This window comes from Ammospiza nelsoni, chromosome Z, assembly GCF_027579445.1.
Source record: "Ammospiza nelsoni isolate bAmmNel1 chromosome Z, bAmmNel1.pri, whole genome shotgun sequence".
Classification (NCBI taxonomy): domain Eukaryota; kingdom Metazoa; phylum Chordata; class Aves; order Passeriformes; family Passerellidae; genus Ammospiza; species Ammospiza nelsoni.
Window position 1 is genome coordinate 62,022,962 of NC_080669.1, and position 18,122 is coordinate 62,041,083.

Consider the following 18,122-nt stretch of genomic DNA (forward strand, 5'->3'; position numbering starts at 1 on the left):
CTGTCAGTAAAATGTTAGTATTTTCACTGGTTTAGCCTTTAAATTATTCTTTCCTAGTGCAATGGGCCTCAGATTACATCAGTGTCTTAAGACTATATGTGCTTCTGTGGTCAGAGATTTGGTTTTGTTACAGGAGAGATTTGGTTATTATATTATGGCTTTCCATTAGAATACCTAAGTCATCAAAACCAATGGCTTTGAGTGTTATTTCATGTGCAGCTAATTTTTTCTGCCTGAATTTAATGCTTGAAATGCTAATTTTTTGGGAGCATAATATATTTCTTCATGAGAGGTTTATGGTTTCCATGGCATGTTTTAGTGTTCTTGTTCTTTCCTAGCTCCCTCTTGCTTCCCAGTAGTGCTGTTGGTTATGATTTGAGGAATAGCAAGGTATTCACTTGACTGCTTAGAGACAAACACAGTCAAATACCAGAGAAGACTTGCAAGTAGTCTGATATTAATTTTGAACCTTTCCAAGGTGGTATGCTAATGTTTTGGGGGTTTTATACTTCTTTTGTGGGTGAAGCTCACTCACTCCCTCAAACTGTAGACTCATAACCAGTAATTGGCAACTCCAATTAGCTCCGCTCAGGGCTGAGGAGTCTCAGACTGTAACAAGGTCTCCCTGGACTACTCACTCGACATACACTGTGCTCATATTTTATCATTAGCTCCTTTCAGTTGCCACAAATACAATTTTCCAATGTTTTCAGATTTAGATCAGAAATATAATAGCTCTATTTTTGTATACAAACACACACACATATATATAAAATACATATGCACACACACATACATACACATATATTAATACAATAATTTTTCATAACTTAAGGATCTGTGTTATCATACAGGTAGAATCTTGCAGTTTACTTCATTAACCTTAAACTTTCACTCAGGGCAAAGAGTGTAGGATCAATTGGCTAAGAGAAGAAAAATTACAGGGTTTCAGATTGCTTATTTTTCTAGTCTGTTAGAGTTTTTTTATTATTTTTAAACTCTTAAGTTTTGGGAAGTCATAAATCTTGACTCTCAGAAATCATTGCATGTATTTATATGTGTGAAGTTACCAAGAATATGGGCTTAAATTTGAAGTTGCTGGTAGACATATCTTTGTTTCAGTCATGCAGTTTTATGACTTTCAAAGAGACGTGTTGGCAGAGAAGCTTTATCCCAGTAACTCTTTTTAGACCTAAGTAATTTTTCATGTCTACAGACCAGGTGGCAAGAGCAGTATACACAAGTACACATGAGTGGATAAAATTCTGTAGTTTCTGTAACCCAGATGGAGAGTTTTCTCCTGATAGCAATTCTTAAAAGTTGAGCAACATTGAAGTTATGTTGTTTTTACCTTGATATTTTTTTTAGTTTTCAAAGTAGAAAGACATCTTAAAAAACTGAAACCGTAAGAGGCAGTCTTAGGTTTATTAGTCTCTGAATGTCATGAATTTTGGGGTGTTTTCAGTGTGGATATGTTCAACATCATAGTGCTCAGTTATCTTACCTTTCCAGTTATCTTGCAGACTTCTGTGGTCTTGTAACTCTACTTTGAATTGACAGTATGTGGGTACATTTTTAGTTATATTCTTTATTTCATATTATTGTTTGATTGACTGGTTTACGTCAAACCAGTTTGCGCTTTTTGCCTTTTTCTTGCTCCTGATAGCACTGTAAATTTCACAGTATGTTATGTTAATTTCTTACTTTCGAAATCAAATGCAATAAAACTGAATTGCCCAACAGTCTGTCAGAGAACAGCGTTCATAAACTATTGAGTGGATCTAGGGAAAACTTGCTGTAAGCATTTATTGGATAATATTTTCAGGTTTAATAAATAAACAGTGTCTTCCTAAAATTTTTCATGTTCTCTGTTTTGATATTTTAATGTGTCACATAGTTCTAAATGATACTCATTTGCAAAGTAGTAAGTGAAAAGATTTTGACATTGGCTAGCTCTGATCCAGACGTGTATTAGCAAAGCTCTATAGTTTTATTTCTTTATTCCTTGGCTCATTTTTGGTAATAAGTTATTTTGAGTGTAAAAATCTCTTTTCTTTCTGGACGAGTGTTTATATTTTAATTTGTTTAGTACAGTTGATAAAGGCCTGCTCAGCAGTGTTGGGTGAAAAAATTTAAGAAATTCTCTCAGTGTTGACACACAACTGTTGCAACCATGTCCATGTTAAGTCCCTGACAGAGAGGGGATAGTTTTATGGGGCTCAGTTTTCTGGTGTGCTCACTTCTGAAATTTGCCACAGCTTTAAATAATAACTTTTCTTCATTTTTTTTACCAGTATAATTCTGGTTTGTTATGTTTCTTTCTTTTTTTTTTTTTTTTTTTAGGGTAGGCTTCTTTGTTGTCTAATTCAGCAACATCATAAATATAAATACTTTCAAAGATAGATATAACAATAATCTGACATCATTTTGATGGATTATTGCAACAGAATTAAGATGATCCTTGCTTTCTAGAAAAGGTTAATTTGATTTTTTTCTGTTAACCTTTTTCTTTGCTGTCATGTTTAACAAAGATTAAAAGGTAAAAGCAATAAATACACAACTACTCTTATTTTTCCTTATGTTGTAAAGAAGTCAGTTTTCACAAGCTATTATGTATTGTGTGACTGTCTGTACAGCAGAGGCAAATAAGGCAATATTAAGTGTTTCTCCTGTCTCTGAAGGTTGATGTACATGAGTATGATCTATAGAAAGGGTAATAGAAATTAAAACTGGAATTAGATTGACTTATGCAAGGTATAGTAAGCACACAAAAGCACATAAATTCAATTAAATATTTAGCTATATATAATTTTTTCTCCAAACTAGATGTGCCATTACCTTATTCTTCTAGATATTAGATAGTTTTCATATTGTCAAAAAACATGAAGAAATGCAGTATTCAAAGCACCATTTTTTTAGCCTTTTTTCTTTTTATATTTTGGTGGGGTATTTGCCTCTTCAGTTGATACAGCTGAAGACTGTGAAGATTTTCTTTTCCTAGTAGGAAAAAGGTGAAGACTATTTAATTCAGACTCCAAGATGTCACTGAGAGCAGGACTGGAGTCACTCAAGCCACTTGAAAAAGCTTTAACCCTTAGAGCTGACACTATCTGGAAGTATTAAGGGATACTTTTCTAAGAACCACACAGTCAAGTGCTTCTGCATTTGTGCAGATAATATAACTTTGACTCTGACTGATTGAAAAGGTGTGCAATTGAAGTTGTAGAGAAAATTAGTTAGTCTTTTATATAATTTTGACTGCCTTGTGGTGGTATTTTTAGCCACTGATTGCCGTACTTCATTTTTGTTATATTAGTTGTCTCTTAGTGACAACTAATTAGCAAAAATCATTTGAAAACCCTTAGATTCATTTCATATAGTTTACAAAATATTTTTTAGGTTCAGAAATTTTATCCAAGGGTAAGAAGGTTTCATAATATGATTGCTTTACTAAATGATATATTTGATTATAAAAACTTATTTTAACCTCAGTGTCCATTGATTTTTGATTGTGTCTTGTTTGCTGAAATGCCTAATGAAAATAGCACTAATGAAATACATGATAATGATTTTCCTTTTATTCATATTCCTAGTAATAGCAATAAAATCTCATTATTATGAAGTATTTTTCTGGAATTAATAATAAAAATATTTTCTCATGGTTTAGTTATTTTAATAAGCCAGGTAACAAAGATTAGTATGTTCTTCAAAACTGTGTCTGACAGGAACAGAAGAAATTTTTCATGTATAAAGAATGTGTTTAGTGCTCTAAATCTTACCATATTTTAGGAAAATATGTTGTTCTGAGGTTATCTTGTACCAAAAAAGCATAGTCCTGGTGTAAATATTTCTTTTCTTTGTGTATTCATGATGGAAGATAACCTTTACCTAATGATAAGAATTGCAAAAAATTTCTAAATATTAGTCTCTCACAATTTTTCAGGGGTGAATGTTTACAGTAGTGTTAAAGAAACTGTTATTAAGGTACTCTGTCAGAAATGTGATGTTTATGTGTAGTATTTCATTTTCATTGTACTTTTTAGAAGAAGGAATCAGGGAGAGGACAAATGGGTATAAGGGCTGTTGTTTAGTTATTGCCTTATTGTAACCTGTAAGAATTAGGTGGTTGCCTTTAAAGTCTAAAATTGCCAGCATGAACAGTTAAATCAGATTAGGAGATAATCTATTGGAGATGGTAAATGAAAGAAAAAGGTCCCTGAGGATTTAGGTGTATCTTTCAAAAGTATGACAAATTCAGCAATACTTATTTTCTTAGAAATTGGCAAGTAAATTAGTTTTTTGTACTGTTCAAGGGTTGATTTAAGTGTCAGAGTAAGTGATTGGGTAATTGACCTGAAAATTAAAGTCGAATATATTGGATCAGAAGAAATTCCTACAATTCATCTAGTAAAATACACTTTTAAAAATGTATCTGTGTAGAAAATAGCACAATAGTCATGCTAGCTGATCTAACAAACAACTGATCTACATTAATAGGATTGAAAATGTATTTTATGATTCTGTGATTACTGAGTGGTAGGTTATACACACTGCACTTGGAAACATAGTATTGTAATATAGGCTTGGTTACAGGTACAGCATAAGCTCCTATTTAATTTCATTAATTAATTCATATTCATTTTCGTGTTTGCAAAAATCAAACAGCAAGAATAACATAAAACCTCTATGTTTCATTGCATATTCTTCACAGTTATGATAAGGCAAGTGAATGAGCTGTTTTCTCATCTATACAAGTTCTCCAGCAATGTGTTAGAACACCATGATCGTGTAGCATTTCATGACCTGATGAATGCTGACTCATGCAGTAATCACTGAAGAAATACAAACATGAATTTGAAATTACAATTTATTATATTTTGTCCTCATTATAGTGCATTTATAGTTCTTCCCTTAAAGAAAGCTGTCAAAGCTTAAAATTTGCAACAGAAACTTGCCAAAGTGATAAAGAAATGGGAATTCACATTTGTGTATTTTTCCAAAGTGCTTGTCTGTACGTTTTGAGAAACTCATATTCAGAGACCTGGGGGAATATCCATATAAAGGGATTCAATTTAATATAATATTTTTCTGTAGTGTAAACATGTAGCCATATTCATTTCCAGTAAAATGTATGGATCCATTTGCAAAATTAAGAAACTGAGATACAGTACATTTTATCTGTGGATTGTACTCTTGATATTTAAAAGTGATTTACTGCCTAATAACAGTAATTTTACCGTGTCTTCCAGATGTGTGGAGGTGATTGCCAGAGAGGGACGGAACCTGAAAGAACTGTATTTAGTATCCTGTAAGATCACAGACTATGGTATGTAATATACCTGTATCTTTATTTTTTGTGAAGATTGAACTGGAGTTCACAGTGACTGTTATCAAAAGTGTTGGAAATGTAGAGATAAAAATTTTCAAAACCTTTACCCATAAAAATAGGAAATTTATAAAAAGTGTTTGACTTGCTTAAAAATATCTGTGGTTGGGAGTATGAAATTCAGTGTATATATTTGCTGCAAATAATCCTTATAGAATTGGCAATTACTGGGCAGACTGGGTAGCATCCCCTTTGAATAGTCCTGGAGACCAGGAGAACATTTGAGAGAAAATCAAAAAATATATGTGTGTTTCTAGATGCTGTAAAAGCATAACTAAGCAAGCAAAAATGTAGATTGGTCACCTGTTGTAAAAAATTTGAATGAGGTTGATGGTCTGTTAAAAATGCTGTTATGGTAAAATAGAGGAGCATCTTAGAATTAAATGTCCTCTCTGATAGGCCACATAGAAGGACAGATTTTTTATTTAGAATAGGAAATCTTCTAATGCTTGTTTGGAAAGGCTGCTTTGCTTTTTCAAATAAGATACTGACCTTAAATAAGACAATTATTTTTTGCCAGAGGGCCAGATTCTCAAATGTCTATCTCCCACTTACATGCCTAAATTTCAGTAGGATTTACAAACTGTGTATTTGAGATGTTCATTTTAGGCTTGCTGATTTTTTTTAAACTTCACACTGCTTAGATTTTAATAAAGAATTACTATGTCGAAGTGATAAATTACCATTCCAGTAGTCACAAACTCATTCTTGTATTTTCCTTTTCAAATTCTGCACTTCACTGGGGTTTGTATTGTGCATTCAAGTGTATGTTGTTCTGCAGAGTTCTGCTCACCTTATGTATGGAGTATAGGAAGATGAGGCCACCATGCAGCTGCTGCAGCTGCAGAGCTTTGAGCATGGCAGAGGAGAGGGAATACAGGCCTTTACTGCCCTTTCCTCTGGTCTGCTGCTGTTTGTACTTCCATGGGCAGAACAGGCATTGTCAGACTTGAAAATGGATTTTCTCACCGCTTGTCCGAGATGAATTTCTGAATTTGTGAAATGTCTTGTGGAAATTCAGGGAAGGAAATTGTCTGTAGAGCACAAGGTGATTATAATGAAGGTGCTTCTTGTCCTGCTGAAGGGTGAGAGGAGCAGGACAGGGTCTGAAGGCAGACCTGTCTATTCTGTCTTTGTACTGCAGATCTGCAGGCCCTGCTTTTGTCCCTTCTGACTCTGACAACACATGTGGAAGAGTTATCATGGGCATAATGGAATCCATGTCTTGAGGATCAATAATTTCTCAAACTGATTTCACCCTTCATTCACTACAGTTACTCAGAGGAAAACATGATTTTTCCCAAAAGTAGGGAAACAACTGAAAAAGTGAAGCAAAGAAACCTAGGAGAAAGAAAACCTTGCTTATGAAAGAATAAAGAGAGAGAAAAGGAAGTGTCTGTAGGCGCACGGAAGGCAGAAGGTGTGTTTCAGAGAATGAATGAGTAGAAAAGAATTGTTGCATTTGGGTGATTAGCCCTATCCAACCTCAGCTTCTCTTCTGTATACTTAGGCCCATCTGTCACTATCATGTTGTAATCTGCAGTCACTTAGTATCATTGTACTCAGTTACTGAGAATTTGAGAATATTTTCTGTTGATACCATTGCTACTAAGCTGTACAATTGCTTAAAAATTCAACTATTTTTGCTATTAAGGATCCAGTGTAACAGCTGAGATACTGACTGATTTTTGATACATTATTGACTAATTGATTAGCATGATAATCTTCAGCATGTCTCAGCATGCCAACCTGACAAATAAATTCTGATTTTAATATGAGCTGAAAATGCAAAACAAACCGTAACAAAGTAGAATTTATAAGCATAATTCATGGTTTCTAAGGAAGTCAAGATTTTGCCTTAGATTATATATGTGATATTTAGTGAATGTTTATCAGGTAAACAAGAGTGTTGTAGGGTTGAGCCAGGCATCACCCTTTTCTCATTTATTTTCTGGCAATTGAGTAAAAGATTTTCTCACATTTGCTTTGATTGCTGGTAAGTTAAAAAGTGAGCACCTTACAATGTTGTGAGCTCTGTTCATTTTTGAACCCCCTTTATCAAAGGATCTGTCTCTCTTCTCCAAGGGAGAAGAGCAGCTGCACTTTGTCAGAGGCTTTTGAGGCCCTCATGTCCTCAGTAGAGGGAATCAGCTGGGGAGCATGTACCTGACTTCTCAGGGAGCCTTTAAGGTGGTGTCCCATGGTCTTGCAAAGACTTAACCACTTATGCAGTTCTTCAGGCTCCATCAGAGAGTGTCTGAGGTCTGTGAGGCTGTGACTCGGTGAGAGCACATTGTCCTGTGCAACCATGCTTTGTTTTTGATAATCCTGAGGGTGAAACACAGAGTTGTCCTTGCTTTGATAATGAAAATCTTGACACCAGGTTTGTGCAGATGCAGGATTTTGAAAGCCCTCTTTGAAACTGTTCAGTGGCAGGTTTTTTATGCTACGAAAGTTAGCAGAATTTTGATGTTTGGTACAAGATCATAATTGCTTAGTAACTCAGCTGGAAAAAAAAATGTAATAGTGCTAATTTCCAGGAAAAATTTTAACCATTTGATACAATAATTTATCAATAATAACTTCAGTAAATAAAGAAAACAATTACAGCAAAAGCTGTTATTGGTTTCCTTCAATTAACTCAATAAGGTATGTATGTGTGAGGTAATTTCATGTCCTCTAGAGAAGGCTGTGAAGTGCAATCTTTGCCATTTTATTAATTTCGTTCTTTTGTTTTCCTAATTTCTGCACAGGATAGATAGTATACAAAGCTATACATGGTTTTTTAATGTCATTAGTATTTTTAAAGTGCACTAAAATAACTACATTTTATTTGGAAGCCTAAAAGATTAAATAAAAACTGCTACACTTTAATAATGTATCCATTGGTGGCACTAAGTTCTCTGGCATTTTTCTGACCAGAAAAATACTCTTTGTAGTATACAGAGAGATTAGGATTCAAACAGGAATTGAAGTATGTATACATACTGAGAGCTGATGAGACAAAAAAGCATTCTTTATTTAATGTTACATTCCAAAATGAATGATTTTGTATTTTTGTATACAAAAAAAATGTGTTTTGTTTACTTCTGAAAGAAATTATGTTATTATATCCATTTTTAGGTCTACCATAATTTTCTCAAGATGTATTTCTAATTAATGACATCTGTTGGAGTGTTGCATGCTAGAACATTGACAATTGGTTTAAAAATTTCTTTACATCCAACACATTTTTAAATGCTAAATAATCACTAGAACACATCTAGACTTTCAGGACAGACTGAATTACTATAATCTTTGAGGTAAACACCTATATGCCCAAGAGCATAGACAGAGTGAAGTTAAAGCTAAACATTAGTTCCTCATTATGTTTCCCCCTTTTGTTAGGCAATCATGAATTAAGCATGGATTGTCAGTATTATCTTTGAATTTCCTGCCTTTTGTTGATTTGTGTCACAACCTTAACTTTACTTAAACATAGCGGTTTTTGTATTTAAGCTTTTCCTAAGAGCTGGTAAGGAAGCGGGATTTTCTCAGCTGTGGGGAGACTGTGTGTCAAATGAATTAGGTTGATGTGAAGATGCAGAGTGGTGAGGTAGAGCAGCAAGCACACACAGAATTGTGTAACTGTCTCTTCAATTTTACGCTCTAGTTCTGGGTTTTATTGATATCCTTAGTGCTGGGAATTTGTTTTAAGTAAATTATTACTTATCAAGTTTGTAGTAGTCCAGAGTGCTATGCACTCTGAAACACAAAAGTGAGATTTTTTTGTTCAAAGATGAAAAGATTCAATGAAATTAGCCTGTGAAACAGGAGTAGATGTTTTAAGGGTCTTGCAGTAATGCTAAGTGTATATTTACTAAGAATTACTTTATAATCACATTCTTTTCAGTAGTGAAATATACAAGTCTAATGCTTTACTTCCACTTTAGAAAAGCAGTCAGACCAGTGTTTCCTCTCTAGGTGCAGAAAATAATTTCAAGCTTTAAATGGTAGACTTCCAGTAACAGAACACAGGGAAGGGAAAAAGGCAAATCCAAACACCACCACTCCAAAAAATAGACTCCTAAAGAAGTAAACTTTGAAAAATGTTTGAAAAGAAGTGTTCAAATCCAGTGCTTTGTACGGCTGTGCCTTGTAAAATCACTGAAGAATTTTCTGAAGAAACAAAGTGCCTAAATAGTTATTACTAAGAGTGTGGTTAGCAGAGTGTGGGGAATAAATTTATCTCACGGTGTTGCCTGTTGAGTAACCTGCAGAAGATGACAGTTAACTTCATAGTTGTATTGTAGAATTTCCATTACCTAGTAGGTCTGGATTTTGCGTAACTTAAAAAATCTCTATTTCTAAATGTAAAGAAATTGCACAAAGCTTTTCAGAAGAAATGCTTGGCACAAGGAGCTGAGATGAACTGTGGTCTTTTGCTGAAAACTCTAGGATTCTGAGTATTGAAAAAGAGCTCTCTAGATATGTAGTCTTTTTTTTTTTCTAAAATTCCTTTTTCATATTGCCTGTTTTCAACATTTAATGATGCATTTAGTGTCTGTGAAGACACATGGGGTTTTTTTAAGGGTTTTTCTTCTGCTGAGGGTGTTTGCTGAAGCAGAAAAATGAGTTTCAACAAACCATAATGGAATTATATAGTTTTTATATTAAAATGTTATAGATAAGGCATAGCTGTTACAAGTAGAAGTCTGGAGGAATAAGATAGCATTTATACTGAATCAAGTCCAATTGTCACAAGAAAAAAACGTAAGTATAACTTGCATTTATTTTTCATAACTGGATTATGGATGCTTTTCTGAGAAGTGAGATACCACTAAAAATGTTAAAGTAGTTTCCCTAGCTACTATTAAATTCTAATGTTTAAATACTTACGATACATAAGCTTTCTATTTTAAAATAAAATATTTTAATTATCAAGGGATCAGGCTGTCCTACTGGGAGTTTCTTGCATTTTCTCTCCAATATTTAGCATTTGTCATGTAAATCATAAAATATAACCATAGTGTGGGTATTTTCACAAAAAAGAATGTTTACCATCTGCTTCTCACTTGTATTAGCAAATCTGTCTAAAGCTTGATCTCACGAAAACTTTCCTAATATTAGCTTTTTTGAATCTAGTTTTAAAACACTGTGCCTTCTGTGCAAAGTAACTCAGAAGGCAAGTGCATTTTTGGGAAGATAAGAGCAGGATTTATGGATAGACAGAATAGAATAGGTGGTGAATACATTTCTGAGTTTTAAATATTTCATCCTATTAAGTTCTCTCATTCCTCTTCTGTGTGTGGTTCTTTCTCTTTTTCACTCTTTTAGTGATGCAATGAGAGTGAGCAGTGATCACACTGACAACCATGTTTATGCTTGTAGGTAAATGTACAGATAATCTTTTAAGGATCAGGGCCTCTGTTACCTCCTTTAGTAGTGGTGTGTGTGTTATGTGTATATGTATGTTTTTTCTTCTATAAAATGGTGGTCATATATTATAGTACATAGTAGTATCTAACTACTATATATATATATGTCAATATATACACACATATATGTTGCTTTCTTATAAACTTTAATCTCTTTCTTTTCACAACAACATTTTCTCTTTAGTTATTCAGAAACCTGAATTCACTGAAGTCAGCCAGATTGTTGATGTTTAGCGCCAAATTTTGAGGTTCTTTTTTGCTTTTAGTACTCTTTTTCAGTGCATAGGTTGCAACTTTAACTCCAGTAGACTGTAAGAATTAAATTAGCCGAAGAGTAAGTAGGTGGCAAGCAATCTGTACCTGCTTGTATGTATTAATGATCCCTCCTTTCACAAAATCTAGCAGCTAGTGAAGGGGTTTTATTTGCTTTTGGCATTAAAATGTTCATTTTTTTCTGAATCCTTAAACAAATATTTCCATAGAAACCATGGTAATTATGAGGATCACTGAAAGCTTATTCTGGAAGTAGTGATGAGTTTCAGAGTTTTATGTAGTTTAACAAACCAACAGTATCTATTATAACATGCTGCCTCTTCCTCCATTATAATGGCATTACTGTTTGTGTTGGAGTATGCAGGGAGAAGTTGGGGTTTTTTCACATGCTTCATAACCTCTGAAAATTTCCCTTCAGCTAGAATGAAAAATTACAGTGTAGAGCTTTCATAAGGACATTTTAAAGCTTGTTTGGTTTTATATTTATTCTTGTTGTTTTAGTTTGGAGTAGTTGCTCACATAGTTTCTTGCATATATTGAGACCTAATTTTGTTTCCATAGGGGATCCTGTTGACATTGAAACAAAGAGACTTGTTAATGTGAGAAAAGATAGCTGTGTATTGATGTATTTTGGGAATGAAACCGTATCAGAGGACATCTTTTTTCAGTTTGGTTCAGAACTTTTAGGAATGTTCAGGAGTGAATACAAAACTTTACTCACCTGTCTGTGGAAATCATTAATAAGGAAAAGTTGAATTAAAACTTTATTAAAAAGTAATCCCTGAAGCAGAAAAGAGCTCTTGAACAATCTTGTCAGCCCCATATATAATTCATAACTATCAAAACCCCAAATTTTCTTTTTGTATAAGTTTTATCAGTATTCCCAATGTCACAAAAATGGCATGCAGTTTTCTTTAGAAGCTGATTTGAGATACCACTGTGCATCTTCAAGACCCATACAGTGAAATAAATTACTGCAATAGCATATTTCTCAAATAATAGACAGTTGCAAATCCTTTGTCCTATGGTACATAATAAAGGATTTTCTGTATGAGCAATGAGATGAGACAAACTTCCAAACTCTTTTTTGTCGTCCTGGAAGGCAGGTTGTCCCCCTTAACCTGTACCCTTAAAATAATGTGGTATAATAGCCAGATGGAGAAAGCTGGATATAGATGCACTTTTGAATTGTCAAGATGAACAGAGCAGAAGCCTATGATTTGTACTCAGTTTGTTCCCAGTTGCTTGTTCTGACTGTGGAAAACAGAGATGCGTTGTGCTTCAGGTTTGATTTGTCTTGTAGAGAGACTCACAGGTACTATTATTTTAATTTAAGCTTTTCTGTGGGAAACCTAGTGCTTTGCATTGTTATTTCAAGTCTTTGGTGAAAAATTTGGCAGCAGTTTATCAGTCGTAATAAAAACTTTAATTTTGTGCTGTTTTATCACCAGAGAGAAGTGCTTAAGTTAATCTTAGGAAAAATGCACCTAATTTCTGAGTTCCAAGACACATATTTCTGATACAACAAAAATTGAAATTGTCACAACTGCTTCATGTGCTAACAGATATACATTTTCATGTTCTTGCTTTTTTTAATGTGTTAGGAGACTTTAATATAATACCAGACTTCCATTTAACTCAAGATCTGGCTTCTGTTCTCTGGTGTTAGTTGTATTTTCTTTTTTTGTGTGATCTAAAAAAGTAACATACAGCTTTATTCCCCCAGTGCCCGTGTTAACCCCTGTATTACAACCAGTGTGCTGGGTGCCTCTCCAGTGAGCTATCGCACAGCAGAAATAATATACCTTGCCTTTGGAGCTTGAGACTTTGCATTAAAGTGCAAATAAATGATTACATGTAAATTATGCAATTATGATCATATTATGAACATTAGGGTCATTGTTGTTGGTTTGGTTTTTTTTTAAATTTTGATTTTTCCCCCTCCAAAGACTACCAACAAAATGTATTGTCATTTTTTACTTTCATTTCAAACAGTATCTGTTATGTCACACTGCAAGGAAGAATACCAATTCTAACAGAACATTTGATTTGCACTCAGTGGTAGATTTACTTAACAAAAACAATTGTGAAACTTTATTTAGCATACATTTATCTCTGGCTTGGATAGAATAATTTAATTTAAATATTTAAAACATGTAATATTTTCTGATAAACACCAGTTACAACTCACATTAACACACTGTTGCTATAATCCAGTTTTATATTTAGTTCATTGTACTTCTGAACTTCTTTAAAATTTGCACCTAAACCACAATATTTGTTGAGTAGCTATTAGCAATATACTTTTAAAAATCCATACATTTGCTACATTTAAAATTATTAATATAAACATAGTATTAGTCTCAGAGGGAATTATTCAACACTCCTTCTCATAATTCTAAATTTTAAAACAGTATTTGTATTTTTCTCTGAGAGAAACAGAACTCAAAAAGAAGAAGAAAAAAGAATTACCAAATCTTTTTCCAATCAATGGGTTATGATACAAAAGTCTTGTTGATATATGTGATAATATAAGTAGAGAGTTGGACCATATTTTAAAAGGACTGATCGTTTGCAGTTGCAATTTATTTCTCCTAAATTCTAGAATCCAGTTTTATGATCTCCCCTTTTTGCTGCACTGTAAAATATATTTTAAAAATTACATTTTAAAGTTAGTGTGTTTCTAACAGTGTTGCCTAAATAAAAGTTACTGTTTTCTTCAGCTGGCATCTGAAAGGGAGAAGTTCATTCACCGTTCTTAAACATAAAAACTGTTGTTTAAACTTAGAAAGTAATGAAGTTGTTTCGTCATAATTGCTCAAACTAAGTTAAATCTTAAAAACATTAATGTCTTGGTGGAAGACTTTCCTTTCCACATTCTGTTTTGTACATGCTCTTGGTGTGTTGGATTCCAGTATTACTCAAATTAGTCAAGAAAAATCTAATTTTCACTGTAATCTATCTGCCTGCCTTGAAAAATTCAAATAAAGTGCTTTGTAGACCTACTATGAATGGAGTTATTTTGAATGCCTAAGTTTTAAAAAAAAATCTTGTAATGATTTCTGTAGTCTTCTGCAGTAGATTTCGCTAAGGGAATGAATACCTAGAAAAAGGGTTTTTCTTTAAATGGATGAAAAAATAGTGGCTAAGACATTGGTGTAGTTGACTAGAATAAAAAGGAAACTAAATTCCTATTGCAATAGCAATATTATAAATACTGGTTTAGAGCTTTATTTTTTAATTTTAAAAAATTAAATGTTTAATCTAAACAGTTCAGTGCCTGAATGTTTTTAACAATTGGAAGGAGAATATGTATACAAATTCTAACTTTACTATATATCCTCCTTTTTGACATATTTCTGAGGTCTCACTATGAATATGCATTAATAGATCTTTTATGTATAAGTATTGGATCTGCCAAATACCGAAATATCAAGTATTACAGACTGGATCATTCTTAATTCATATTAGTTTGAAACATGAATTACAACTCAACAGCAAAATATGTAATAAAAAAATTTAATAACGTGGGTTTTTATCAACTTGTCTAAGAGCTGAGGATGCATCCAAAAAACTTTTAAATTTATTTAGTGAAATGTAATGAGTGGTACTTCCCCTCTGCATTCCTGTAATTGGGATTCTGGGTTAGCTTTATTATGACAAAAGTATTTGATTTTTACATCTGTAATGAATTATACAAAGAGGTTCATGCTGTCTTTGTAGGCTGTAAACTCTTGAGAGAATAGAACAGAGTGTAGAAACTGTTCTGTTAGCAGTGGAGGGAATGTGATTCACTTCATAAATAATCAAGTAATCATTGTCCTTTCAAAAATTAATAAATTGACATAAAAATTATGTTTTGGTCAACTTCAAATATTTGAAGAGTTTTCTATAAAAAATTCATCTCAAAGTAGCTTTTAAATTATGTATTTTAGTTTCTCATAAGTCAAGTGGGATCATTTTAGCTTTTGAAATGTCAAGTATCTTTCCAGAACACTCAGACAGCAAGATTGCTTTATTTGCAGTTCTCTTTGGCTTGGTGCCCTCATTCCTTAATTTTAGCTATGCATACTGAACGATATTTCTTCTAATTACAAGATGTTTAATACAGAAGAGTAGGAAAATATTCCAAAAATGTAATATGGAATATTGTTAGCACAAAGAGAAATAAATATGGTTAAAGAGAATTCTTCAATAGTGTAAGAAAACAACTGTTATAAATCTGAAACTCTAAAAAATGTGTGCTTTGGGATATTCTGTTCATTTTTACATACTTTGTAATAGGTAAGTGAAATATATTCCATGGTGTCAACCAGTTTAGATACTTTTAAAAAGACTACAAATATGGGAATGTTTAAATGTTATTATCTAGACATACTAATCCAGAGTACAAATTTAACAATATTTTCAGTTATCTGAAGACATTAGTCCTTTTTTAATTTTTTTGGAGAGGATAGGTATGCTAGTCAATGTTTGCTTGTAGTTTTTTAAACTCTTTATAATAGAATGTGTGCTATATATGATGCAACTCAATTATTTTTGTGAACTCAGGAGCTCTAGGAACATGGTAATTTTGCTATATATATATATATTAGAATGAAGATAATTTTTTTCATACTACCAAACTTTGAAAGCACTGAAATTATAGATTGCATTTTGTGTAAATTATTTTAATATGAAGATATAGTAAAAACATCTCCCTCTGCTTCAAGTATGAAATCAAGTATGTTCCTTGATTAAATCTGTATGTCTACATAACTAATAATTGTCTAGTGTTGAATTTATGCTTAAAAACGTGTGTTCTCTCAAACAGCTAATTAATTAAATAATCTTGGTTTATGAGTATTTTAATTAATTCACCTTAAACAGGAGTATTTTCTCAATTTCATTGAAAAAAATTGCTGTCCTTAAGTTTAGTGAGCAACCAGTAAACAAAAAAGTCAAGTATGAAATCATCATTGTTTATTGTTTGTAAGGGTTTCTCAAAGGTCTAGGTCTTGCATTAGGGCATTAGCCACACTGTTAATTTGATATAATCAATAAACCATTGAAATTTTGATTGAAGGAGACCTGTGTTGACCTGCAGGCACCCAGAGTGGGGATGTCACCACTCCTTGATCAGGTCCACTCTCTGTGGCTCTGCCTGGACATTACTTAAAGACCTCCAGGGACAGAGGCTCCACCATGTGTCTCTGGATATTTCATCAGTGCTTCATTTACACTGCTAAAGACTTGTTTTTTCCCCTCTAATGCCCAACCTAAATCTCACTTGCTGCACTGTGGTCATTGACCTTGTGACATCTTTTGGTAAGCTGTGAGTCAGATTTGACTCCATCCTTTTTATAACCACCAATACAACTCAGAGGATACCACAGCATTGTATTTGTGGGGAAAAATGTGTTATTTTTGCATGTGAAACAAACCTGAAACTTAAAAAAAAAAGATGATTAACAAGTGTTAGCGAATAAGAATAGCTATCTATTTCTTGGTTAGTAATCCAATGACTCCACCTATTAGGAATTTTTAATACCGCATATTTATCATACTGAATTTTTCCTTAGGCCTCGAGCATTTTGTTTCACCATTACATTTTAACTTATTATTTAGAGAAAAAAACACATGCCTTGTGAATTAATTATATTTGTTTTCTTTTTGCAGTTAACATCGAAATTTCATTAAAAATCAGTGACAGTGTTATGTTGCCTACAGCTTTGTTTTAGACCAATGAGGGGATATTGGGGAAAAAAAGTAAAACCTCTTTCTGGCTGTTTGGATATTTCTACATTTTCATGTTGGTAAAACATTATTTCTTTACCTTTCATTTTGTTTTGAGATCAGGCACAATGAAGAAAACTCATTAATATTTGAGCAGCTATAAGTGCTCTACCTTCCTAACCTGCCAGTTTTGCTTGTACCATCTCTACTATGAAAAGCGGAATCAGGGAGACCGTAACATTTAACTGTGGCTGCCTAATAAGAGGAAAATGTAGCATAATTAACTATAACCAGTTGCTGGTCCGGTGCACCAAATCCCAAATTATGTGCGTTGTACACCTCGTATGTTCCTCTAACCTTTCATCTGAATCTCTGCTATTTCCCTAAAAGCATAGGTTTGTACCTTTTTTACCAGCGAAGTGGAAAACACCAGTAGAATGTAACCTTTATGGTTAGTCTGTACTTGCCTCTTTTTAATTTCTTTCACCACCATTAAACTTTGTTATCTGACTTGGTGTACCAGTTTTTCTTGATTGATGTTTAAGAGGGACGGAAGTACTCTAAGCAATTGGAGGCTATTTTCAAACCCTTGGGGAGTTGTAGTCATAACTAATGATGTCCTAAAGTGGCCCTGCTGTATCTACATTTTAGAGACTCAGACAGAGGAACATGAAACTGCTAACTGCAAGCATGGTATCCTTCAATATTTTGAATAGGCCAGGCAAAATGATGACGCTATTATTGAAAACGTATTTAAAGCTGTGTTTTTCAGAAAAAAATGAGCTCAGAAACATATTTTAAATTTTGCTGCCTGTTCTTTGCTTTGTGCATTTTAGTTACGTCACATTAATGAGTCAGAATTGTGGTGGGGGGTGTGTTTTGTGTTGGGCTCGATGACGCTGGAGCCTACAAGTAGTTCTTTGGGGCCATGTACTATAAAATGACTCATGAGGGACTTCTTTTATTTGTGCCCACTTGGGACTGTTCCTGTATATGCCAAGAAAATGGAAAAACATGTTGATATGGAATTTCAATGAAAAAGACCCACTTTATTTAGGCGATACTTCTGGCAGCTATGAAATAGTACCTACTTGATCAAAATCTTGAAGTCTCCATTTTTTACTGGTAAATCCCTGAAATGATGCTTGTGTATGTTACTGAAAGAAGACAGAGCACCCACTAATTTCACTTTCGCCACCTAGATGATTTCTTTTGTTTCTTTTCTGTAGTTTAAGGGCATATCAGTTCTTATTTTTCCTAGATGTAGTTCAACAATTCTATGTAAACAGAACTGGTTTATTCTACCGTGCTGTGTTCTTGTCATATAATTA

The 18,122-nt window shown here is 33.3% G+C and overlaps 1 protein-coding gene across 1 annotated transcript in view; it reads left to right on the plus strand.

Moving 5' to 3' along the window:
- Positions 1–18,122, plus strand: part of FBXL17 (F-box and leucine rich repeat protein 17) — a 279,309-nt gene that overhangs the window by 181,478 nt on the left and 79,709 nt on the right. Inside the window, exon 7 of the mRNA XM_059492832.1 lies at positions 5,250–5,326. Coding sequence (XP_059348815.1) covers positions 5,250–5,326 — 77 coding nt within the window. The remainder of the gene's footprint in view (positions 1–5,249; positions 5,327–18,122) is intronic.